The sequence below is a fragment of the Rhamphochromis longiceps genome, linkage group LG16, assembly GCF_057381845.1.
Source record: "Rhamphochromis longiceps isolate RC_006_pf linkage group LG16, R_longiceps_female_GT1.1, whole genome shotgun sequence".
Classification (NCBI taxonomy): domain Eukaryota; kingdom Metazoa; phylum Chordata; class Actinopteri; order Cichliformes; family Cichlidae; genus Rhamphochromis; species Rhamphochromis longiceps.
In genome coordinates this window covers 24,190,892-24,218,234 of record NC_140572.1, presented here as the reverse complement: position 1 = coordinate 24,218,234, position 27,343 = coordinate 24,190,892, and the positions used below count along the sequence as shown (strand labels likewise).

General features: G+C 38.2%; 1 protein-coding gene and 1 pseudogene across 2 annotated transcripts in view; one reads left to right on the top strand and one right to left on the bottom strand.

Moving 5' to 3' along the window:
• Positions 1–17,225, top strand: part of LOC146651187 (sodium channel protein type 2 subunit alpha-like) — a 40,256-nt pseudogene extending 23,031 nt beyond the window's left edge. Inside the window, exons 11-25 of the transcript XR_014908038.1 lie at positions 3,163–3,295; positions 3,399–3,637; positions 3,770–3,943; positions 5,990–6,346; positions 6,519–6,944; positions 7,489–7,621; positions 7,731–7,885; positions 8,148–8,321; positions 8,408–8,530; positions 12,769–13,044; positions 13,123–13,179; positions 13,929–14,066; positions 14,157–14,261; positions 14,366–14,636; positions 14,733–17,225. The product of XR_014908038.1 is annotated as a sodium channel protein type 2 subunit alpha-like (transcript). The remainder of the gene's footprint in view (positions 1–3,162; positions 3,296–3,398; positions 3,638–3,769; positions 3,944–5,989; positions 6,347–6,518; positions 6,945–7,488; positions 7,622–7,730; positions 7,886–8,147; positions 8,322–8,407; positions 8,531–12,768; positions 13,045–13,122; positions 13,180–13,928; positions 14,067–14,156; positions 14,262–14,365; positions 14,637–14,732) is intronic.
• A 5,819-nt stretch (positions 17,226–23,044) lies between these two features.
• Positions 23,045–27,343, bottom strand: slc38a11 (solute carrier family 38 member 11). Its single transcript, XM_085384542.1, has 12 exons — positions 27,266–27,343; positions 27,039–27,159; positions 26,544–26,618; positions 26,287–26,421; positions 26,071–26,136; positions 25,871–25,977; positions 25,711–25,790; positions 25,475–25,545; positions 24,535–24,696; positions 24,331–24,443; positions 23,932–24,063; positions 23,045–23,843 (listed from the first exon to the last, which is right to left on the bottom strand). Exons 1-12 carry the CDS (start codon positions 27,275–27,277, stop codon positions 23,604–23,606), a joined length of 1,314 nt encoding a protein of 437 aa, XP_085240668.1. The 5' UTR covers positions 27,278–27,343; the 3' UTR covers positions 23,045–23,603.

Below are 27,343 nucleotides of genomic sequence, written 5' to 3'. Positions count from 1 at the left end.
ACAAACTAGTTTCCCACCAAAGGAAATTTATTTTGAGTGTTTTCATAGTTTTATTTTTGAGATACACCAATTTTCATATACTACAGGAAAAACGAAAAAATATATTATAGTGCAAATTTGCAAAATAACAGCATATGCATCAAAATAAACTATTTCCAGCAGTGAAATATGAGTCCTAAGCATCCCAGAAACGACACAGAAAGTCATGAAGTCAAACATAACTTTTAAAAACACAAGTATAAGCTCATGAGGCCACGATGGTAAAAAAAAAAACTACATTTCCGCAAAATGACGTCACTTCCGGTTTCGGGCAGGTCATGGCGGTCATGTGATAGTTCGCGCTGATGGACGTAGGAAGTGTTACAAACAGCTGATCGGATCGGCAAAGCGTGTTTCTGGAATATTATGTTTTTGTTGCTACAAGCGCTTTTTATGCAGTTTTTGCAAAGCTATATGTGGAAGGAAACTGTGACCGAGGACAAGCTGATGGCATAAGATGTAAGTACAATTACTCCGGTTTCATATGCAAAAAAAATTATAGCGCTAGCTCACGTGGTTGCAGTGCTACCGGGATTTAAAAATAGTTACGCAAAATGAAGCGTGTCCGCTCCTACCGGTTCTAAAGGGTTAAAAACCACAACAACAAAAAAACTACCCCAGGCTAACAATAATAACAAATGAGAACCACCTCCAACACACAAATCAAAGACGGGTGCAAAATGTGTGTGGCCACAGGGTTAACCAATAAATAAAAATACCACCGACCCTCTCCCCAGACCTGCCTACTAAAATCTTAGCCTACTTAGCTTCTGGAGTGCACCAGGCGCACAAAGCACTGACAAGCCTACCCCCGACAGGGAACTAATCCCCACCCGGGATTACTCCAAAAATAAAAAAGGCAAAATAAAAAAATGAGTGCCTGAAGGAGTAGGTTACACTCAGCTAGACACTCCCCTGTGCTAACTGGAGAGAGAACGTAGTAGATATGATACAACTAAACAAGTGACCGGCAAACAACACACCAAAACTTAGTCGCTGTTCCTTCCATTCATTTCCCAGACAAGCCCCCACATTGTTACATCCCCACAAAGAGGTCTAGGGATGTGAGTGTGGGGACCAGTAACAAATGGGTCCGGAAATAGAATAAAAAGGAAAACAGACAGAGTTGCTCTATAATAATATAGTTTTATTACAAATAATATAGTTTTATTACAAATAACCTTAACTTAAAGAGCCAGCAACGCCATTCTACCAATAATGCCAAAGAAACAAAGGAAACAATCACAGCAACAAAAGAAAAAACTACCTAACAAATAAGGGACGCACTTTCCACACTTCCTACTTTACTCCTCGCCGCGGGGAGACACTCTCAGGGCCCACAAGCCTGTCTACTCACTAGTCGAAGGAGGCTGTCTGTACAAAACCTAGCAGAAAAAAGTGTAGAGCCACAGAGGGGAAAAACCACCTCACTCACAGTTCATCCCCTGCTTATATAGCCTCAGAGGTGATTGCTGACTGGGCCCAAGTGGCAAACGAGGCTAATCAAAAGCAGCTGTGTCCTGGGGAGAGAGGAGAGTGAGAGAGACAGAGGGGGTAGGAGTGGCAAGAGAGGAGGAGGTGGAGAGAGCGGGCAAACACCCAACCCCCACACTCCCATAGCCTCACAGGATGTAACACAGAGTTACCCCTACTAAATGTTACAGCAAATTGCCTATTGGTTAAATAACTCTTAATCCACTGAACAGCAGACCTTTCAAAACCAAAACAATTTAATTTATCCAATAAGATTTCATGATCAACTGCATCAAACGCTGCGCTCAGATCTAGCAACACTGTTCCAACAATCGTTTTATCTTCAATATCGCTTCTCCAAAAAGTCGATTCTGTTCATCTGGACGTAGCGTTTTCAGTGGGAGAAACATTTTGTCACTCAGCCAAGTGACCTCTTCAGTCTCAGCTGACTGCAGGTTTCCCCAATCTTATAAACAGTACATTTGCATAATGACTGAAACCAGCCCACTGAAGGAACAATGGGCTAGGAGGTCATTTCCTTCATCATAATTAATTCCTTCAATATCACTTATTAAGTCATCAGTTATGTGAGCCAAAGGTGTAGTTGTAGAATGTTCTTTTTTTATATGCATGATAAGCAGAATTTCATTCATTAGTCCCAAAAGGTTGATTCTGTTCATCTGGACGTAGCATTTTCAGTGGGAGAAATGAAAGTGACTTCTTGCCACAGCGCGAGCCATCAGACATAGATTGGACCCAAAAGACAGATTCAACAGAGATGCTCAAGATACGTGACATGACTTTTACTCACAAGACTTGAACAGCGGCAGTGCTTGTGAACATAAACAGCGACTATATACAAGGTTAAGTGACACTATTATGGTATTAAATATGTAGGTCAACACTAGTGCAGGGGCAGGTACTATATACAGGGGCAAGAGCAAAATACTACTAAGAACAGTGACAAACCCTGAGCTGTGACGATCATAAAATGCTATAACTATGAAGACTATACACAGGAACATGAGCTAGAGCCAGAGCTATGACATGGGCAAAAATACTACAACTATGCCATATACAGAAACGATGCTATCTACAAGAACAGGAACTAGACACTGATAACCGAGATGCAAGATAAATACTGTGAGTAACTGGGGTGGACATGAGCAAGTCAGCGGGGTCCTAGAGTTAGATGAGATGTCAAAGGGAATATAGGGTCAGGAATGTGAGTGGGAGGACCAGTGATCAGTCACTGCAACAACAGGAGAGGTGAGTTAGAAAAGAGTAAGGAAAAGACTGAAGAGGTAGATCCATTTGAGGATATTTCATGGCTTACATTGTCTGCAGATGGAGGTCTGTGAGAGGGGGAGGCAAGGTCATAAAAGTCTTGGTGAGTATGTGAATGATCCACTCCAGAAAGGTTCCAGTGGTGAGACAGGGAGGCAGGCCGATGAGAGTGGGCTATTTTCATTTATTGTGCAAATGTACTGTTTATACGGTTGGGGAAACCTGCAGTCAGCTGAGACTGAAGTAGTCACTTGAATGAGTGGGACACTGACAGTGATTTATGTTAGTGCTGTTGTTTATCAATGGCAAAATACAACACATTTTTTGTATGGTTACATTTCATATATAACAATCTATCCCCAGGCTGACACTACTGACACAGACTACAGGCAAAGTAATGGAGGAATAAGCCAGGAATATATGGACTTTCTTAAGAGCCGAGAGGCCAGACAGAGACCTCAAAGTCTCACTAGTGTAATTACGGACACAATAGAGGGTAGGTGTTTTTTTACAATTGCATGAATTGCCATTCTTGTCTTGACTACATCTACAATGTCATTGTAGCTTCACACAAAAAATTTTCATCACTTTGCCATCAGAACTTGAAGAGTCAAGGCAGAAATGTCCTACTTGGTGGTACGATTTTGCCTACACTTTCCTCATCTGGGAGTGGTGCCCAGGGTGGCTGAAATTCAAGAAAATCATTCATCTAATTGTGATGGACCCATTTATGGACCTATTCATTACTATTTGCATTGCACTCAACACATTGTTTATGGCCATGGAGCATTATCCAATGAGTGATGGGTTCCAAAGCATGCTTAATATCGGTAATAAGGTAAGTCAAATTAAGAGCTGATTATTTTTAATCAAATATAAATCAAATATAAATTTTATCAGTGTTCATTATTTGTGTGTGTGTGTGTGTGTGTGTGTGTGTGTGTGTGTGTGTGTGTGTGTGTGCATAAAGATATTCACCGGCATCTTCACAGCTGAAATGGTCTTCAAGGTTATTGCACTGGACCCATTCTATTACTTTCAGAAGAAATGTAATATCTTTGATGCGATCATTGTTAGTTTAAGCTTGATAGAGCTTTGTTTGGAAAAAATGAAGAATATGACTATCTTGAGATCATTCCGATTGGTAAGTCTATAAATGCACATCTACGATAACAAGCAGTAGTAAGTGAAACCTTTGGAATTGTTAGCATCTATGTATAAATTTTTCATAAATCAGCACAACTGGGAGCACCTGGCCAGCCTCCCTGGATCCTGTGACAGTTTTTGATTGGTTTTCATCCACTCAGCAACATGTCAATTATGTAGTTGGCTTTGGTCATGTTACCTAATGCTACAGTTAGACTACGGAAAATAGTCGTTGGAGACATGAACAAAATTATTGCAACTGGGTGTAATGAATTTGTAATCTCATGGCGATCAAATTCAGAACGAGAATACTCTACTAATCCCAAAGAAAATTATGTGGTCACAACTGATCCAAGACACTAAGAGAAGTAACCAAACAAAATTAAATAATACAATGTATTACAAAGTTGCAAAATATAACAAAATAGATTTTAATACAAATACCTCTAATTATAAATATCCCAGTATATTGCCTAAAATTAAATATATATAGTTGAGATTGAGGTTCCCTTCTAATCATATTGACTTTGTAATTTTTCTTTGTTGAGGATGTGATATTGAGGGTGTTCACCTATTGCAGTGTGTACTTGATTAAAATTATTTCTGCCTGTGGCTATGGCATTCTGTGGTGCATTTGGGCAAGCTAAATCTCTCAAGCTAGGCATACACTGTACGATTTTTTTCAGTCACGTTATTCAGCTCCTGCTCAAACTGTACGATTGACTCGCAGGGGTTAAAAGTTCGTAGGTCACGATGCAGGGTCTCACACTATACGGGCCAATGCTCTGATGCGACCTGAGTGCTCACACTGTGCGTCCCTAACATGAAGGTTATAACACAAAATCTGTCACTCGCTCTCTCTCTCTCCCTAACTGTCTTTCACTCATCCAACTAATTTTGTCAGGCCAAATCAAAACGGCTTAGATGAGCTTGCCAAAGTTCTACAAGTTGTGCTTTCATTGCTTGTGTCCAGATCACACGCTGCACTGCCGTGCTGCTCCGTCTTTTCACTTTCATTTCTGTGTTTGCGCGTGTGCAGTGTGAGAGGATGCGTTGACCACCTCAAGACAGCTGATAGGATTTCAAACAGGTTTGATTTTCTTACGACCAAACGATTGATGATCGGGATCTGGTCGTGGGGTGTTAATCGCTTCTCGTTACACCATGTATACTACATGATGCACGACACACGATGAAGCCGAAACTCAGGCCGATCACCAAAACAGTCGCACGACTGAAAAATTGGCTCAAAATGGGCCAAAAATCACACAGTGTATGCCCAGCATTACTGAATGTGCTCCTGTGAGTGGCAAGCAGGACATGGAGAGGGCGGGAGGCATTATCCAGTATTTCCTTTATCTTGGACAACATTTACCTCAGTGACACCACCTTTAGAGAGTCCACCCAGAAAGAGTGGCCTGATGGTGTTGAATGCACTGGTAAAGTTTAAAAAATAATATGACCCCAGGAATCCACACAGATACAAAGCTTCTCAAGAACACTAAACAGGTCACCTATTTCCAGCAAGCTTCTCTGTAACAGAATCTGCACACAGATTCTGCAGAAATGATAGAAAAGCTTTTCTATATAAAGGCAAGTAGCACAATCACAAAGGTAGGAGCCAAGCTATGTTAATTGTTTATCACAACTCAATTTCGCTGTGGGATGAATACAGTCTCTCTGATTCTGCCACTGAGCCACTCCCTTAAGTAGTGACTCCATCGAGTTCATCAAAGACAGCTTACCAGCGGATGTCCAGAAGGCAGGAACCTGAGCTGAGTCCCTCCACTACACAAAAACCAAGACACCAATACACACACAAACAGGGATAGAGGAGAGGTAGAAAGCATAAGAGGGAGAGACAGATGAAAACGTAAGGACAGAGGGACCATGAAACTGCAATTGTTGGGGTAAAGGTTGTTTCCCAACTTTTTAAACATAGTTCCAAAGGACTCACCTGCTTCTTCTTGCCACTATACATCATGGTCTGTATGTTCTGGTGTTTTGTGAGTTAGGTAATGACTTTTTTTGTTTTTGTTTACAGCTTAGAGTATTCAAGTTGGCGAAATCCTGGCCCACTCTAAATAAATTGATCAAAATAATTGGTAATTCAGTGGGGGCTTTGGGCAACTTGACACTGGTCTTGGCCATTATCGTCTTCATCTTTGCTGTGGTGGGCATGCAGCTATTTGGAAAAAAATACAAGGACTGTGTGTGTAAAATTTCTGAGGACTGCACTCTTCCTCGTTGGCACATGAATGACTTCTTCCATTCATTCCTCATTGTTTTCCGGGTGCTTTGTGGAGAGTGGATAGAAACCATGTGGGACTGTATGACAGTGGTTAATGAACACATGTGCATCACTTTCTACATGATGATCCTGATTATAGGAAACCTTGTGGTAAAACTTTCAATGGTCAATTCATTAATTTAAACTCATTAAACTGATTAAAAATGTAATTCTTATTTAAGTAATTGTACATAGTGCAGTTTTACAGTAATATGTGTTTTGTTGTAATCAGTTTATAATAGTTTCAATATAAATTTTACCTGTCCATGTCATTACCTGGCAGGTCCTGAACCTCTTCTTGGCCCTGCTGCTGAGTTCATTCAGTACTGACAATCTAGCATGGGCAATGGATGACAAAGAAACAAACAATTTGCAAATTGCCATTACACGTATATACGAAAGCATTTCCTTCAGCACTAGCTGCAGCAGCGCCTGCCTTAGAGAGAAGAAACAAAAGAAGGATGAGGAAAAATCTCTGGATGAACTCCACAAACCTTTAGGGCCGAACAGTATCCTAAACCATGGCAATGGGGAGGTGATCGGCGTAGAAAAAACTGGGGACAAATACATGGTCAGCACCAAAAGCAATGATTCCCTAACATCTTTCATCAACAACCCTAGTGTGACTGTCACCATCTCTATGATTATGAAAGAACCCGATACTGAGGACTTCAACAGTGCTTCATCAGATGTAGCAGGATGTCCTGCGGTAAGGATGTTCTTGGTCTCAAAAATCTCTACAGATGCCTGATTTTTGTTTTAAACCAAGCCTTACAAAAGTTATTTATGACACGCAATGCAACCACATAGTGTAAGAGAACACTGTTGTTGGCGTAAGTTAGGTATTTCATTAGTAAAGGTGAAGGGATCAGCCTAAAATCTAGTCATGGCAATGACATGTATCATACACACTTGATTCAAAATCAACCAAAAAACATAAAATCCAATTAGGAAAAAAAATTTTTTTACTGTAAAAACCACTAACATGTTTATCAAACCACTTTCATAATTTGAAATGCAAATATAAATTGTAAATTTTAAACACTTATTCACAAATTGTGAAAATAGCAAAGTCATATACAAATAATTACCTAAAAATGCAGCCAGTGCCTCAGGTGTTTTTTGTACAACTATTTAAAATTACTACTAAAATGACAGAACAATCTGTCATTTTGTGAAACTAGTCTTACTCAATGGCTTTGTTATATCAGCTCATCCAAGATTTTCATCTACACTATTGATTTCATCCACAGATTATCATTGATGATGGACAGTTCAGCTGCTCAGATGCAAGCACAGTGGATGATGTACCAGCTGGAAAGAGAGGAAATTCTGCAGACTTTGAATTAGAAGATGATATAGATCCTAATGCTTGTTTCTCTGCTGGTGAAACTAACACCTGCTATAACTTTAGTTTTAATTTGAATCTGCATTTTCCATGTCTAAAACACCATTCTAACCATTTCTAACCATCCTAACCATTGTCTCTTTTCAGTCTGTGTGCAGGCGTTCCATTGCTGTCAAGTAAATGTAGATGTGGGCTGGGGTAAAATATGGTGGGCACTACGAAAAACCTGTTATCAGATAGTGGAGCACAACTGGTTTGAGAGCTTTATCATCTTCATGATCCTGCTTAGCAGTGGGGCCCTTGTAAGTATTTACATAAAAACATCTGGCATCTAATCAGGATCAGGCAGTTCTTAACTGTTCATTTTTAAAACGTTTTTCATTTAATATTACTAAATCAGTCTCTTTCGGTGATCTGTTCTCACGTCTGTTTTGGAGCAAATCCTAAGATATTGTCTGCAAAGTACTATTGATATTTTTAATGGAAATTTCATTATGTGCATGTTTGGCATTAATACACTTTCCATTTGTATTTACACTTACCTGTCTTTTTCCTCACATTTAGGCATTTGAAGATATCTACAATGAGCAGAGGAAGACTATTAAAACAGTTTTGGAGTTTGCAGACAAAATTTTCACTTGCATTTTTATTCTGGAGATGTTAGTGAAGTGGATGGCATATGGATTTGCTAAATATTTCTCAAATGCCTGGTGCTGGTTGGACTTCCTAATTGCTAATGTACATCGAAATGCTGCTTAGACAGAAACACACAGTTTAATATATCTTTGCCGCTTATAACGTATTTGTAATTGTATTTTTTCCAGATCTCACTTGCCGATCTAGTAGCCAACACATTAGATGCTAATAATTTCGGTCCCATGAAGTCTTTGAGAACCCTACGAGCTCTAAGGCCACTAAGAGCCCTGTCACGCTTTGAGGGCATAAGGGTAAGAGCTGTTGGAACCACCTATCCATTCAGAGTCACGTTGAACTATCTACCACTAATCCAGTACACTAGACTACAACCTAAATCTCTTAGGTACACTTTGTTAGTTCTGGGTGGGCCTTCTTTAGCCTTCAGAACTGCCTTTATTCACTTTGTCATAGATTAAACAAGGTGCTGAGACTTTGGGTCCATACTGATACGATAAAATCACACGGTTGCTGCAGATTTATTAGCTGCGTATCCAGAATACAAATCTATGGTTCAAACACATCCAAAACTTGCTCTGTTGGATTTAGATATGGTGACTGTGTAGATCAGTCTGAGATTATTTGAGGTTTGTGGGACATTATCTTGTTGGAAGCAGCCACAAGAAGATGAATACAGTGTGGACATAAAGGAATGGTCATGGTTGCTTATAATACTCAAGTGTGCTGCGGCATTTAGGCAATACTTAATTGGATGGATCGATTAATCAGTACTGAGAAGCCTAAAGTCTGTCGAGAAAATATAATAATAATAATAATAAATTTATTTATGAGCGCCTTTCAAGTCACCCAAGGACACTTTACAATAGGATAAAACAATTAGTAAAACAATGGCAGAATAAGAACAATAAAATAAAGCACAAGATAAAATGAACAAACAGTGTATTCACAGTGAATATGCAGATTTGAACAGATGAGTTTTGAGTTGGGATTTAAACTGGGGGAGAGAACCAATATTTCTTATTTCAGGGGGCAGAGAATTCCACAGCCTGGGAGCAGAGCAGCTGAAAGCTCTGCTTCCCATGGTGGTGAGGCGGAAGGAAGGTACAGTAAGCTGGACAGAAGAAGAAGAACGAAGTGAACGGGCAGAACAAGTGGTGGTTAACAGGTCAGAAAGGTAAGAAGGAGCGAGGTTATGAAGGGCCTTGAAGGTGAGCAGAAGAAGTTTGAAAATTATCCGGAATTTCACAGGGAGCCAGTGAAGTTCCTGAAGAACAGGGGTGATGTGCTGGTAGGAGGGGGTTCTGGTGATAATGCGAGCAGCAGAATTCTGAACCAGTTGAAGCTTATGGAGGGATTTTTGGGGGAGACCATGCAGAAGAGAATTGCAGTAGTCAATACGGGAGGTAACAAGACTATGTACAAGAATGGACGTAGACTGGGTGGAAAGAGAAGGAAGCAATCTGTTAATGTTACGTAGATGGAAGTAGGCAGAACGGGTGAGGTTATTGATGTGTGATTTATAAGAAAGTGTGCTGTCTAGGATGACACCAAGGCTCTTAACCTGAGGAGAAGGGAGAACTGTGGAGTTATCGATGGTGAGTGAGAAATGGTTTGCCTTCAAAAGGTTGGATTTGGTGCCAATAAGGAGGATCTCAGTTTTATCCTCATTGAGCTTTAGAAAATTAGAGGTAAACCAGGATTTTAACTCGGATAGACATTCTGTAAGGGAAGAAGGTGGGAAGGAGGAATCAGGTTTGCAAGAGAGATATAACTGGGTGTCATCAGCAAAACAGTGAAACTGAAGATCAAATTTGCGGAAGATGGTACCTAGAGGGAGGATGTATATTATAAAGAGAAGAGGGCCTAAAACTGAGCCTTGGGGTACACCAGAGGTGACGGGAAATAGACGAGAGCGGAATGATCTATGCACCACACCCTTGCACTACGACCACCAGACTGAACTACTGGTATAAGGAAGAATGAATCTAGGCTTTCAACTTCTTGTCCTATCATCCAAATGTCACAACAAAAATCAAGACTAATCGCAGCAGCTTTATCCAGTCTTCTTTAGTCCAATTTTGGTAAACCAATTTGAATTCTTGCTCAGTTTTCTTTGTTTAACTGAAGTAGTGGCATCTGATATAATCTTCAGCTTCTATAGCCCATCTGCTTCAAGGTTGGATGTGTTGTGTGTTAAAATATGCTCTTCTGTTCACCTTGTTTACAAAAACTGGTCATTTGAGTTACTATTGCTAACCTGTAAACTAAGCAGTCTCTGACCTTTAGCATCAAAAAGGCATCATTATCCAGAGAACTTCGGCTCACTGGATATTTTCTCTTTTTCAAAACATTATCTCTATTTTTTCTCTTATGAATCCTAGCAATGGCTGTAAGGTCATCAATTTCTGAATTTTTTTCTCAGCTAATCTCATCAAACAAGAGAAATCCCAAGATACTGTTCGAAACCATAAACTCTGTTGTTTCCCCCATGGTCCCCCCAGTAGCCATGTCTTCTGTATCTGACAGTAATGACTTTCTAAATTTGTTTGTGGATAAAGTTAATAATGTCCAAATGAGCGTTTGTCCTTCAATACCATCTGTTTGTGTCTCTGGTCCACCTCCCCCTCATTCACTGTTGGTGTTTAACCCAATGACCATACATGATCTTTCACTTCTGCTGGATAAAATGAAAATCACCACTTGTCCATATGACATTCTACCTGCTGGACTGTTTTCAAAATGTTCTCTCTGCCATTGGCCCCTCTGTTGTAGAGATATGCAACACCTCTCTTTTAACAGGTGTGGTGCCTAGGTTCTGTAAGTATGCTGTTGTTGAGCCAATATTAAAAAACAGCAGTTCAAATCTAACACAGCTTAAGAATTACAGGCTTATCTCTAAGCTAAAATTGTGGCTCTGGAGTGGTTTCAGTCATACCTCTCCAATAGATCTTTTAACTTTTGTGCAAATCAGTTTATGTCACATCTGACGTGTGGAGTACCGCAGGGTTCAGTTCTGGGACCTATTCTTTTGCTCCTGTGCATGTTACCTCTAGGACTTATAATTAGGCAGTTCCCTGATGTGTCTTATCACTTCTAGACTGATGACATTCAGCTCTGCTGCTCTTTTAAGCCAATGGAAGTCCAAAAGTTGTTCTCTTTAATAAAATGTTTAGCTTCCATTGAACAATGGCTTTGTGACAACTACTTGCGGCTGCACTCAGAGAAGTCAGAAACGGTAATTATTGCTCCCGACAGCCAAATATCTGTAATCAAGCAGCATCTTGGTTCTCTTGGCTCCTCTGTTCAGCCAAGCCTCAGGTACCTCGATGTTATTTTTGATTCTGCGATGTTGCTAGAGCAACACTCTCAAGCAGCTAATTAGTAACTGCCTTTTTCAACTAAGGATTACAAGGACTACATTGATGTCTAAATCTGAATTGGAAATACTGATTCATGCTTTTATTTCATCTCACTTAGATTATTGTAACAGCCTTTTGTCTTTGTTTGAGCAAAAAGAATCCTAACCGTCTCCAATCAGTCCAGAATTCCGCTGCAAAGCTCTTAACAAAGACACAAAAATAGAGAGCACATTACACCGGTTTTATTCCCATTACACTGGCTTCCAATATATTTTAGAATTCACCTCAAAATTTTAGTACTGACTTTTAAAGCTCTCAGTCAATCCTGCCTACATCTTGGATCTTATAGAACCCCATGCTCTCCCTTGCAGCCTGAGATCATCAAAGGCTGTTAGTAGTTTTAAGACCAGAGGAGATTGATCTTTTAGAACAGCAGCCCCCAGGTTGTGGATTGCTTTGCCTCCATCTTAAAGTTGCCTTGATTTTATTTATTCTTTCAAACAGCAGCTAAAAGCTCAAAACCTCAGACTGGCTTTCTACTAGAGTTGTGCTGCAGACTCGATTGTGTTGTTTTATGTACATGTGTTTTATATTATTGTGAAGCACTTTGTGGTTCTTATCATATGAAGATGAGTAATCACAAATCTCCCTTATCGAGTTACCGCGGATTGCCCCGTGCATGGGACTGCACGGCATCAATGCATTAACTAGCTAACCGCACTAACCCATTGATGCCGTGCAGCCCCACGTCATCAATGATGTCGACAATAAAATTCATCTACATGGAATTTTATTGTTGACTTGTCATATACCAATACCACATAAATGGACAAGACAGCAGGGTAATATTCACAGGTTGTCAGACGTGAGCAGGTGAGGTACTGGAGCCTACAACAAGAGGTTAGCTCACAGAAAGTGGAGACAGGAGTTATTAAAGTAATCGTTAACTATTCGACCAATCTAAGAAAAATTGGCAGATTTGTCAACTACCAAAATAAACTTTAGTTGCAACCCAACGCAATGGCACTTAAAAATGTGTTTTTTCTTCCTTTTTTATTTATTAATTTATTTTTAACCATTACCACAGTGTACAATATCATGCATCAGTTTAGATTTCTGTGATCTCTGTCTGCTGTACAGATATGTTATGTGATTTGTGTATTGATGTGCAGGTGGTTGTCAATTCCCTAATGGCAGCCATTCCCTCCATCTTCAATGTGCTGCTGGTATGCCTCATCTTCTGGCTGATCTTCAGTATCATTGGAGTCAACTTATTTGCGGGAAAGTTCTACTATTGTGTCAACACAACCACAAATAAAAATTTCCTGGTATCAGAAGTGAAAAATATGACAGACTGTCGGCAAATGGAAAATGGAAGCGCTCGAGTGATGAATCTTAAGGTCAACTTTGATAATGTTGGCATGGGTTACCTTGCACTGTTGCAAGTAGTAAGTATTTTGTTGCAAATTTTGTAATAGAAGAACATGTTTTTCTACCGTTGTCACTTGCTGTATTTTTTTCTATAGGCTACATTTAAGGGTTGGATGGACATCATGTATGCCGCTGTTGATTCTCAAACCAAGGTGGTTATTTTTATATCTCACCATATAAATGCTTTAACCCCTGTAAAATGTCAATGTTTTATTAAAATCATATTACACTTTCTTTTGCTGAGGCAGTGACACATTTCTGATGAAAAATTTGTAACAATGTAAAATATATTTTTTGAAGTGAAGGGTTGGTCTAACATGAGCAAGAGTTAGCTTTATCTTAAAGATCTGGATGACCTCTACTGTAATTTCCTACTTCTAAATTCAGATAAAACAGGTTATTCTACGGCCCTAATAATCTTAGAAATATGGTGTCTAACCAAATGTTAACTCTGGATGGCATTACGGTGGCCTCCAATAACATTGTGAGGAATCTTGAAGTCATTTTTGGCCAGGTAATGCACATATTAAACAAATATGTAGGACTGCTTTCTTTCATTTGCGCAATATCTCTAAAAATTAGAAACATCCAAAACCAGTTTATGCAGTCATTACCTCTAGGATGTACCACTGTAATTTATTATCATTAGGATGTTCTAAAAACTCCCTGAAAAGCCTTTAGTTGATTCAAAATGCTGCAGCTCAAGTTTTTGACAGATACTGACAGGGACTAGGAAGACAGAATATTTTATGCACTGTACACACAGTGCTAAGTAAACAAATACCACCAAGGCAGAGTTTTCTGTAAAATTAAATCACTTAAGGCACACATCCGCTTGGCCAGAACAGTAATCTAAAGGATGTCTCTTTTTTAATGTCTTGTTTTTTTGTTATCATTGTAGCCAGAAGAACAACCAGACTATGAGATCAACCTATATATGTACTGTTATTTTGTTGTTTTCATCATATTTGGAGCATTTTTCACACTCAATCTTTTCACTGGTGTTGTTATTGACAACTTCAATCAGCAAAGGAAAAAGATAAGTATCAAACCTCTTTGTAAAAAGAAGAATTGGTATTTTCTCTTTTTTGATTTAAGTGATTTAATGTGCCTATCATGTTTTCTTTACTTAGGAGGTCAAGACATCTTTATGACTGAAGAACAAAAGAAATACTACAATGCCATGAAGAAACTGGCATCAAAGAAACCACAAAAACCGATCCCTAGACCATCAGTATGCGAGTCAAACTTTGACTGGATTCAATATGAATTTAAAATTTTATTGTTTTTCTTCTAAAATATATTCTTGTTTATTTTACCCATGTCTATCTGTTTCAGAACAAGATTCTAGGATATATTTTTGATTTTACAACCAAGAAATCTTTTGACATTGTGATTATGGTTCTAATATCACTTAATATGATTGCTATGATGATGGAAACTGCTGAACAATCAGACTACAAGAAAAAGGTTCTCTACTATATAAATGTGGTATTCATTGTCGTCTTCACTGGAGAGTGCTTATTGAAGATGGTCTCGCTCCGGCACTACTTTTTCATGAATGGCTGGAATATATTTGATTTCATCGTTGTTATTCTGTCAATCATCGGTATGACTCACCTTCATTTACAGTTTCTCTCTGACAAGTTTTTAATATTGCAGTAATCTGTCATCCAGTGTTTAATCATTTCATTTCTTTCTTTAGGTTTGTTTCTTACTGAGATAATAGAAAAATACTTTCTTTCACCAACCTTGTTCAGAGTCATCCGACTGGCACGGATTGGCCGCATCCTCCGCCTTGTTAAAAAAGCCAAAAGAATCCGCACACTCTTGTTTGCCTTGATGATGTCACTTCCTGCCTTGTTCAACATTGGTCTCTTGCTCTTCTTGGTGATGTTCATCTATGCCATCATTGGCATGTCAAACTTTGCATATGTCAAGAAGGAAAGAGGTATTGATGATCTTTTCAATTTTGAGACTTTTGCAAACAGCATGATCTGTCTGTTCCAAATCACCACCTCAGCTGGATGGGATACCCTACTATATCCCATTCTCAACAAAAATGGAGATGACTGTGACCCTGAGATGGAGAATCCTGGTAGTACTTTTAAAGGAAACTGTGGAAATCCTACAGTGGGAATTACTTTCTTTGTGAGCTATATCATCATCTCTTTCCTTATTGTGGTGAATATGTACATTGCAGTCATCCTGGAAAACTTTGGTGTAGCTACTGAAGAGAGCGCTGACCCACTGAGTGAGGATGATTTTGAAATGTTTTATGAGGTCTGGGAAAGGTTTGATCCTCATGCAACACAGTTCATTGAGTATAAAATGCTTTCAGAATTTGCAGATAATCTGGAACCACCATTGCGCATAGCCAAGCCTAACAAGTTTGACCTGATCTCTATGGACTTACCCATTGTGAGTGGTGACCGCATTCACTGCCTAGACATCCTGTTTGCATTCACAAAGCGTGTTCTAGGTGAGGGTGGAGAAATGGACATTCTAAAGGAGCAAATGGAAGAGCGTTTCATGGCTTCGAATCTTTCAAAGGTGTCCTACGAACCCATCAGTACCACCATCCGGCGCAAACAGGAGGCTGTTTCAGTTGTTGTGATCCAGAGAGCATTTCGGAAGTATGTACGGGAAAGTCTAAGAAAAGACACAAGACTCCATGAGACATCAAGTAATAACAATCAAAAGGATGAAAAGCTCATTAACATGGAAAAGGATGACACAGACAAACTTTAAGAAAAACTTCCAGTGCCGATACAAGCAAACTGACACTTTCTGCGGCCTCTCAGCATTCATGTAGAAATAAAAATAGAAAATAGAAATAACAAATAGAAAAAACAAATAGGAAAAAGACAAAAGTGAAAAAGAATTTGTGAACAAAGATGTCAAAGAACAAGATATATAAAAGGAAATCTGTGCTACACCAAAGACACTGTAGTGAATGCAAAATGTTTACAACCTTTCACAGTGATCATGATATCCACTGGAGTCTCTTTTTTAATATGGATATCTGCTATTTCAAACTGACTGTAATTTTTTTTATCTTAGAGAATAGACAAGTGTCATTTAGGCTATAGTATGACTCACTTGGAAGGATTAAGGAGCAAGGACCCCTTACGTCTGCTAAAGATGGGCATCATTACTTAAAGTGTTATGAAACGCATATAAGTTAATCCTTTAACTTGTATTGAAGCTAATTTTGCTACCTGGTGTCTTTAATTCACTAGCTGTGACCTGACTAACCTAAATGGATCCTGACTTAGGTCTGACAGCATTCCCAATAGATAATTGCAGATGGCAGAGCAACAGTTAAGGCTAAGGTTTGGGGAAGGCTTCAGAGAAGAATGGTGGCTTTCCAGCCAGGCATTTCCCAATGTAATAATGAGAGACGAATGATGATGATGCACTACAAACAGCTTGTAGTGCAGGGCATATATAGTCGTATACAGAGAACTAGAAGGGGAGTGTTTGTCCCCACTTCAAAATGCAGATAAATTATCTCCAATTCACTAGCTGGGACTGCATCCTCATTTAGATATGACAGCATTTCTAGTGGAAATCAATTGAGGCTGCTGCTTGGGGAAGGCCCCAGAAGAGACTGGCTGCAGCTCCTGGGCTAGGCAGATCCCCAAAGAAGGAATTTCCAGGAAGCAGTGATGAAAATGTGTGTTGCAAATGTCAAAGATGGTTGCAAATATATGATTGGTAGATTGACCTCATGACCTCAAACTGGTGATTTGTGATTTCACTGACTGAAGTGGATCTAATGGCAGAAATGCAGAAAGAATAACTGGAGAAGAGATCCGAAGTATTCCCGATGATGAGAGAACTTAAAGTTGAAAGTAATGGATCAAAGGCTAGTAAATCCTTAGGGGTGAGTCTATCTTGAAATAGAATATGAAATCGGGATTACCTGGCTGGGTAGTTTACTTCATTTTGCATTAGGCACTGATGACTACTGTGTAGATTTCGTAAAATAATCAAGGTGACAATAAGCAGTTTTGTAAACACTGGTTGAATTTGGAAGAACAATTACTGGAGAACCACCTTCCATGACAACCCCATGATAACATCTATGATAACCCAGAGAAGTAGGAGAAGGGGTAGAGCTAAATGTCGTCAAGTGGGAAAGCTGATAATCATATAAGAAAATGATGCCAATTGATATGGCTAGCAGATATTGGTGTCCTAAAAAAAAAAAGGGGGGGGGGGGGGGGGGTAGCTATTTGTTTACAAGAGGAGCAAGAAAATGCTCAAACCACTCAAGGAGGAAATTAATGCCACTGGGTTTTCCCATGGCCAGAGAAACCTGGAACCAGACGATGTTGAGGGTCAGTGGGGTTGTGTGGGCATGCTGGGCAGGAATGACGGTGTCTGTAGAATGAGCAGGAGTCCAGGTAGCGGCACAGACATAGAACTTGTGAAGTCATTGAAATAATTGCAAACTGTGCAGTCTCCTAGTTGAATGACGATTCTACCCTTACTATCTATGCCAGGTGGCAAATGAATGCTCGCAAGAGATTGTGTGGGTTTGAATTTTTGGAGGAGCGGCTGGAGCTAAGGAGCTAAGGTGTGACCAGATGTGCAGCTTATGAGCTGTGAGCTATTTTGGACTGGGATGATATAAGGTAAAGCAGGATGTGAAGGTGCTCCACATATCAAACAAAAATGAGAATAAACAGCTTGTAGTACAGGAGGGTCATATATAGCCAAAGAACCAGAAAGGGCGTATTTCAGGTGTGACTCTGCTCCTGAAATTCTAAATAATTTTCTCCAATTGTTGTTATACCACTGACTGTTATATTACTCAAGCAGGGAAAAAAGGTTGTATGTTATCACTAAATAAAAATCATGATTTGGTTAATTTTCTTTCTATATTTATTTTTCTTTTTTTTACTCTTTCAAAATGGTTCTATCTTCAGGTATAGGCTTTCCACCAAAAATCACTACTTTAAAAGAAAACTAATGGCACAGTATGATTATGCATGGCAGAGTGCGTGCCATGATTTGTCCCAGTCCATCAGGTGCAAAAATGTCATGAGGAGGCTGTTTTTTTTACACGTTACAGAAACTTTCCTTGTAGTAAAAAAACAAATCCAAGCCGAATTTGTTGATTATCTTTGATTATCAGTGTCAGAGCAGAAACCCTAGAAAAATACTTTGCAAATTGTTAGATCATTTTTTAAATTGTTGACATTCCTGTGTTCCAGCTATCTAAAATTTAGACTATTGCTAAACATGTATACATTTTACCATTAAAGGTTCCATACAATATGAAGTAAATGTGTTTAACTGCAGTTTTTACAAAAGCATTCACTGCAGCTGGAAGAACCACATAAAATGTCAACATTCTGGCCAGTGTGAATGCCCTCACTGAAACTGTTTACATGCTTGTTTGTGTCATGTTGTGGTTCAGTAAGTTGGTACAATGTATGTTAGAAGATGATAAGCTTTACTACAATATTAGTTCACTCTAGCAATCTGACATTAGACAAAATGAAACACAGGAACCGGTGCTTCAATAGGAGTACGCATGGGTACATGACAAACATATGCATAGTAATAGTGCACTCTAGAGTAATTTGACAAGGTATGCAACTTTCCCATTTTATACCTGCTTTTTGTTGTCCTAGTACCAGTTTAAGTCTGTCACTGGCAAATAACTGTGTAAGCAGCTTATTAAACTAAACTCATGCTTGTTGGGATTTGTTGGGATTTTCTGTATCTCATAAAACAAGACTGATAATGCAGGAAACATAAATCAAGGCAGTCCATTTTTCTGTTACATAAAATGTCTGAATGTTGATGGAAAACTTGTAAAAGTTTCTATTAAGAATGCACAAAGGCCTAATTCATACAAGTTCATTTTTAATGTTACACAGGCTGAGAGTGGGAGTGGTCTAACTGTAGTATAACAGACACAAAGAAGCGCTATCCGGTAGTTAGGTGATGACGTGACGAATACTACTTCCGGGCCTAAAGTAGTCTGCGTTTAATATGGCTTTTGTGTTGTTAACATGTTTAATGTTATGTATTTTCTTCTATTTAATCTCAAAAAGCTCCTAAAACAGTCAGTGATCACTGTTGACCTCCCTCGGCTTTTATTACCGCTAATCATTTATTTAAGCTCAGTTTTTAAAACCTTAGGATGTAACTACAGCCCAGCCCATGCAATGACTAACCTCGTATTGTGGATGGATTATCTCAGTTGTTCTCCTGGCTGAAGTTTGGTCCTTTTACAGCATCCTGCCATGTAATTACATTTGTTCCTGACTACCGAGAACACTCACGTTAACTTTTATCGAGTGGAAAAAAAGTTAGCTTGTTTATATTATGCTAACATAGCTGTGTCGCTCACGTAGCACATCATTATATACCAGCTAGCCAAACTTCAGTAACCCTACAAACGTCACTGCTGTTTAGTTTTCTGTCTTCATTTATGTTGGAAGTGATAACAGAGCTGTACGTTTTAATATTGTTTCCAAAACCCCGCAGTCAGGACATGCTATATTGTATTTAGATAGAAGCTAGCGAGCTAACTTCCTGCTAACTTCTAACTCCGTTAAATGTCATAAACTCCGTTTTCATGGATGCCTGGATGTTAAACTCAATTGTTACACCTGGTAGAGCAGAACACTGATCATTTTATTAAAGATGAAAGACTTTAGACAGTTTTTCAACTCTCAGTAATGCAATAGTGATTGTTTGATATATGGACCTGCAGCGTAGTTTAGGCCCAGACACGGCTAGTGACGTCAGACTTAACGACAGGATAGCCAATATACAGGCAGGATCTACACACTACTGTAAAAGTTAAACAGGCTAGTTTGAACTTCAGTGTTGTATAAATAGACGATCATGAGGTGTTTAAGGACAAAAAAAAAACATACATGAATATTTACTGAAAGGTTTCACTGGTACATACAGTTATTGCATTGGAATCAGTCTGGTAACAAAGACAAGTCATTCTTCTGTTTCCTGGATGAACCAGGGATGCCTCTCTTCAGCTTTTCTCTTCCTGTTATCCCTCTGCTCCCAGACCACCAAAAAAACAAACCAAAAATAAGCAAAAAAACAATTTAAACATATCAAAAAATATTCAAGAAAATACAAATCACAAAAACACAATGTAAATATACAATATAGCATCCTCAGGTTTCCCAAAGAATAAAATAACTAAATGTGTATTATTAAAAATGAGGTCTCTCTCCTCTAAGTCCCTGTTAATCCATTATTTATTATTCGGTTAAATGATTTATTCTGCTTCATAGAATAAATCAATTATTAGAATAAATAGAATAAATCAATTTATTCTTCATAGAATAAATCAATAAGTCAACACCCCCAAGTCATGCAAATTACCAGAATCCTTGAAGCACAGGCGGAGGAGTAACGCACACGAGATAAGGGACTATTAAAATAAAACAGAAAGTAACTAATAGATATAAATTTGACACAAATAACAGGGAAACCAGATAGCGACACTAACAGCAACACCAACAGGACACACAGACACCAGACCGATATTGGGACATGACAGGAGACAGAAATGGTGGAGATAGTGGAGGGAAGACAAGGAAAAACTGATACTCCAGAAAAAAAATTGAGCAATTACTACAACCTCTGAGCTCAAAGGTCTTGATGCACGCTCAATCATCCAGGTAAGGAAATCCCAAAAAATTGATTCTGTTCATCTTGGATGTAACGTGGACACTCTTTCAATGATGAGGATGAAGACCCACAACCTCAACAATTAATCAACCATAGACTCAAACAGAGTTTTAATTGATTTGAAAGACTAACTCTTAGTCTTGTCCACCCTAATTGGAAAACTCAAAATCCATCTGATTTCTGATTTCAGATAAAATAATAATTGAAGATGATTTTAACCCATATAGATGCTGAAAGTAACATCCTCATAGCAGCATTTAATCTATTATTGGACTCAATTAACTTTTCTAAAAAAAAAAACTCCACCTAAACTTTAATCACACTCTGGATCTTCTTCTGTTATATAGTACAGAAACTGAACATTTAATAGTGTTCCCTAAAAACCATCTGATCATGTCTTAATAACATTTACATTTACAATAATGGATTACAGCAGTGGGGGGATACATTTCAGTAAACTAGATGCCTTTATGAAAGTCCATCCTTGTCAGGGTTGTGGGGGCTAGGCTAGGTGGTGGGATCAACCACAAATTTGATATAGCTGAGTGGTGGGATCAACCTTCTTGCTGTGAGGCAACAGTGCTAATCACCACACAACCATGCTTTCTCAAAATTTTCTTAATGAAAGTGCTTTACATGAATAAAACTGAATTTAGTTGAATTGAAGACCATTTTCTCTAGTTTAGCTTCTTCAGTCTCAAAACATACAGCCCAGTATTAAAACACACCATAGCTCACTATCAGTAACAGCTTGCTAGGCCTTAATGCTCATTTTTCTTATCCTGTATTGCATCTGCTTGGTGGATATTGTTAAATAATACCCAAAATTTTGCCTTTTGAGCACAGAGAATCTGTGTGGGATTTCTGATAGCAGCATGACATTTCTGGACAGTTAGCAGTATCATTCAATGACAGAATAGTGATGGTTACAGTTAGAAATACTTTTTTTTCTTAAATGCGTTATTTAATTGCTTATAGAAGACTGAAGCAAGAAAAAAATTATGCCTATCGTTAAATAGTATACGTGTATGTGTTAGCAACAACTGTGCTTGAAAACAGTCAGCCTGATCATTCTGGCATAGTTAGGATTTCGATAACAAATAACACAGTTCTCAGGGTTACATAAATCTTCACATATGACTGAGTTTGAAAAAGTGAGAGGCAGTCGCTTAAGTCTCCCCAAATATAAAAAGCCAGAAAAAAGAAACACATCTTCATCCACACCCCAGCAGGTTATAAAGTAATTTAATTTATTTTTCCAAATAATACTCAAACCACAGAAAGATATAGGTAGTCTGCTACTCTCTATTGTCAAGGAGTGTGGCTGTGATCTCAGATGACACAATACTTATGGAATATGAATAAAATTCAGACTGAGAGAGCTGTGTTTTGTTTTGGTGTATTTTGTCTTGTTTGTTTTTTTGTTTTTTTGTTTTTTTTTGAGAATTATAATGTGCCTGAATGCTATTTTAACAAATGGAGAAATCACAGCGGGACTTGAAGTCAGGACTTGAAACTTTGTACAGCTATTGTGGAAGACTGAATTGGAAACTGTCATATACTCAAATTCTCCATCTCACTTCGAATTTCAATCTGAAAATCTCATGAGATGGCCTCTGAATGCCAAGAATATAAAGACCAACTATAAAAAGCTAATTTTTATGATTCCAACCACTGGATTACAAGCAGCTGACGCCATCTCCAAGGCTATAAACCAAAAGCTGATATGAAATTTTGTCCTATAATGTCTTAACAGCATCTTTAACTGCAATTTGGACAGAAAAAAAAAACATTTGTATTACAGAATATCAAATCAACAAACTTAATCCATGCACCATTTGCAAAAACAGCAACAAAGAGATGCACTGTAATTAAACGTTTTACTGATCACGCCTTGCTGGTTTTCTAAGCAGCTTCAAACTTCCATCAGTATTAAAAAAAAAAAGTTAACCTTGGTTGTGGAGTCCTACTGTCTCGATAAATGATCCATAACTCCGTTTTGCAGTCCATCCTAGAGTAGTTTATCCTCCCCCCTCCCTCCCTATGAACTACATGCAGTCATATATGTGTGTCTATTGATACAGTGCACAACTCCGCCAACTTTTCTGCGTACATCTCTGACGCTGCATCGCAACACTGAAGCGCAAAAACGGGGCGTTTCTCTCATTTGCTCCCTAGTACTAATGTGGCTTTCAGAATATAACGCTAGCGTATTCGAGTAAACTGACAACTTGACATTACCACGTAAAGTAACAACTTAGCTCAACCACTTATAAATAAAATCCACAAGCGACTGTGTCCATTTAGTGAAATAAAGCGCAGTCCGCCAAAAGACACAAGAAGCCTTGTTGTTGTTTTTTTTTTACTTCCTTTGAATAAACGCTTTATTTGTCTACAGCGACATCATGCGGGAATATGCGGAAGCCAACAATTTCCCTTCCATGTATATAATAAACACAAGTACCAAGAAAAGTCTGTAGTCTAAAAGAATCACAATAATAATGATAACTTAAATTAATTTATTAGAATAAAGTAAAACTAAAAGGATTTGAATACCTTAATATCACACTCATCCATGATGAGTATTCCCAAGAACAACAGTCGGCCACCTAGGCTGTGGCCACCATTAAAAATTCTCCCTTAAAGTTTTTTTTTCTTTTTATGACAAAAGTTTGAAAAAACTATATAACCTGATTTTTCACTAAAATGTAAATTCATGTTAATGGAGGGCCCTTCCTCTTCCACCCTACAGTCTGAAATATAAGGCAAAGCACCAATAACCTAGCAGCCAATAAACATATAACAGAAGTGAGGAAAGTGTGTCCGTATACATTAGGAAAACAAAAAAGTTGGTTTTTTTTAAGACATCTAAATATTTGACACATTATTTTCATACAGGTGGTACAGTGCTAGAGGCATTGGCATCTGCACAGTAGAACATCTCCACTCCATGTGAACAGCCTTGTGGGTAGATGCCAGTCATGATCAAACCAGTGATCATGATGAACAAGCCGATTATTATTAACACCGCGGGTATCACGTTTTCACCATCGAACCAGCGGCCAGAGGAAAGCTTAAGGAAGCAGGCAGATGGGATGATGAAGATCAGAGGTGTGGCACTCAGAGCACCCTGGATGGAAGAAGATAATATCAGTAAGATAAAGAGAAGAATGAATTAGCATACCTAAATAAATAATTTTATGTCAGTGCAGACTTACATTCAGTTCCAAAACAACTCCTAGACAGTCATAGGCCAAAGATACTGATGTGCAGACTGCAACTATGAGCATGGTTATGGCTGCATGTTTAGTTTTTGAAAGATCTCGGCTGCAAATGACATTAGATACTACCTGAAAAAGACATTTGTGAGAAAATGAATATATTTAAATATATATGCATTTTCTACAGCTGTTAAAAGATTTTTAAAAACTAAAACAAAATTACACTCAGGAAGCTGCTGAAGTATTTAAAAGACGTTGCTGTAGTCTTTTTATTTGAGAAGTTTTGCTGGAGCATTTGAGTGCAAAGTCTAAAACCGTTAGAATATCACTCCCCCACATATGTAATCATTTAACAGTTATTTTTTTCTGATTGGCCTGTCAAATAGTATTACTTACTTCTCGTGTCACAAAGCACTCCAGTGGGAATGTTGTTATTATACTGATGCCAAAACAGAAGCGACCAAATGTTGCCAGGTTATCATTTCTACAGTAGTTCTCAAATATGTCTCCTAAAAAGCATAAATTCTGATATAATTAAACATGTTTTTGTGGCATTTAAATTGCACAGACACCTGCTATACATTATGTACTACATGGTACCTTGTGTGTAGCCAGTGAAAGTTGTGTAGCCAGCAACGGCAAATCCAGCACTGATTATTAGTGCTGAGCCTACGGAGATGTGAGTGACTTGAGACCAGTTAGCAAGAGTGGGCTGCTCCAGTGAGCCATAGATAAGAAAGCTGTTGTGGTGGCATATGAAGGCTAAGGACAAAAACAGAGCAGAATATTGAAGTTCAGCTGACAAAAAACCACGCTGAAGAACAGTTTGAGGTGTTTCACACATGTGGTATTAATGGTAAACTGAGCATATTATTTATGTTACACTTTTACTTGTCCTAGCTTTCCAGCATATTAAAAAAAAACATCAAAAGAGGCTGACAAGAATGCAGCTTTCCAGTAACAGCATTTTTTTTTTTCTTTTGTGGCTGAGTGTCTCAAAATAATAGGCTTGATCTTCTTACAGTAAAGCTGGGTTGCAGGTCAGAGCTATGATGGATTTTGAAATTCTGAGCCTTAGCACTTGGATACTGATGAATAAGCAGTAATGGCTTAGTTAATACATTTTGGTCCCTTTTGATCAGGAAAACATGGACATACATGAGGCTCACTTAGTGTTATTGCCATGTAATGTAATGGTCTAATGACCAACAATTTTACAAAAGGAAAAAAAAATGTTGCAAGAAGATAGTCAGCAATAAGCCATCATGTTTCCGGTTTCATAATTAGTCCATTATCTATAAGCCTTAACTTGTTTGGTCTCTAACACTTCCTGAAAAAAGTCTCAACCACCAATCAAACTCATGTTGGTGTTAAGCAAATGACACACTCTTTCATGAAATTCCTGATGTCATAAGGCTGGTGTGCATGCTGTGCTTTTATTGTACTATTTTCTTTTCTTGTCTTGTGGTAACATACAGTACTACTAAAAGTGTTCTAGAGATGTACAATATCAGTAGAAGCTCAATGCACACAAACTCACCAAAAGACATTACACCTACTGCCTGAATCGCATTCCACTTTGCAAATGCCCATGCATCATCTGTGGGGAGGCTAGAGGGTACATTTATATATTCAGTCATCAAAGAACACAAACATACATCAGTTTGTCTGTAAAATTGATAAATAGGTGATTTTAAAAAGAACCCCATGTTTCACACACAAGTGCAATAAAGCAAAAATCTACGTGGATTAGCAAACTAGAGTATTCATTCATACATTTGGGGTCCAAAGGTAGCTGCTCTGATGATTACAATGATGAGGATGATAACTGTCAGCACCATTGACAGGAAGGACACCTGGTAACACATGTGAATATTTTATAAGCTGCTTTAACATCACCACAATGCGCTGGATGCTATAGAAAAACCAGACTTACCTTCCCAAGTCGCTCTATGTTTCGATAAAGCGAGAGGGGGAACGTGAAAACAACAGTTGATAATATGATCACAAAGTGACGCTCCGCGAGTATGTGATCTGGGCCAACTGTAACATAATAAATGTGAATACAATAAATGTCAGTGTTTATTTATTGCACGTTTTCTTATTTATAGGCAGAGATTTCACGTTTCACTACACCTCCAGGAATTCTTTGAAAGACTTTGGTCAGTGTGTCACCGATTGTGATGTTGTAGCTGATCATCGCTGAAGGAGAAAAGTTCATTTTATTATTGCAATTCATTTTTGTTAACCAAAAGTCAATAGATGAACAGTAACAGGAATACTGCACTAAACAAATACTTTCAGAGCATTAGCCAGAACATGCTAAAAGGCTTGATTTAATACTGAACTTACCAATGAAAGGATAAAGAAACTGCAGTCCAGATAAAATTACAAATCCAGGGAAACCAAATGTGCTGTGTACAAGTGACTGATAACTGTTTGTCCCTGACAGGTTTCCTCCTTTTATAAGTAGAATGATTGAGTAATCTTCCATGAAAGACAAAGTAAAAAAATATGTTATTTGTATTGGTTGCTTTTGTTTTGACTCATGTTTCGTGTGTTTTTCCCCCATAAAGATAAAAAATAAAATACATCTTTAGTAGGCTTACCTGTGATGAATCCAACAACTATCAAAAGAAGAAGGCCAAAGGGAAGCCCTGCCTGGTTCAATGCGTATGGTAAACCTGGTTAAATAAATAAATAAATAGGAAAATGTACTGCTGCAGCTGATAATGTGTATAATTTAAATTTACAATCTCCAGAAAGCAAAAACTGCAGAGTACAGAAGCAGCACAACATCTGCACTAGTTCTTAACAAACACATTTCAGTCTTTTTATTACTTATTTTAATGGGGTAAGCATAACAAAGAGTTAAATTTATGAAAGAGGGCAACAGGCGCTTGTCATATGATACAGCTGTGGGGCTTGAACAGTATGAAAGCTTCTCCTTGTTACACTGAAATGAGCAAAACTAACTGATTATTCAACAATATTTTTACAGAAATAACAGTTTGAAGTCTTTCAAAGGTTATCATCCAAGTAACTGTTTGCATATAATTTAGTTAGTGTGATAAAAGCTAAAGGCAACCCAATTAAATATTTACCTATTATTCCAGATCCTATAATAGAATTGATAAAATTAAAAGATGCAGATATCATTGAACTTCGCGACTTTCTGGCATCTTTTTGTAGAGGAATTAATGTGGTCCCTTCTTCAGAGTTTAACTGAAATGAATTTTTAAATGAAGAAAAAGAAGAAGAAGAGAAAATCAGTTAATAAGAAAGACTTTAGTCTGCTATTAAAATCCTGCAAGCATCATTTTAGACATACCTGCTGAGCCATTTTTGAACACCTGTTGTTGTCAGTCGTCTCATTCTCGCTTCTGTCTGTTTAGATGTTAACTCTCAC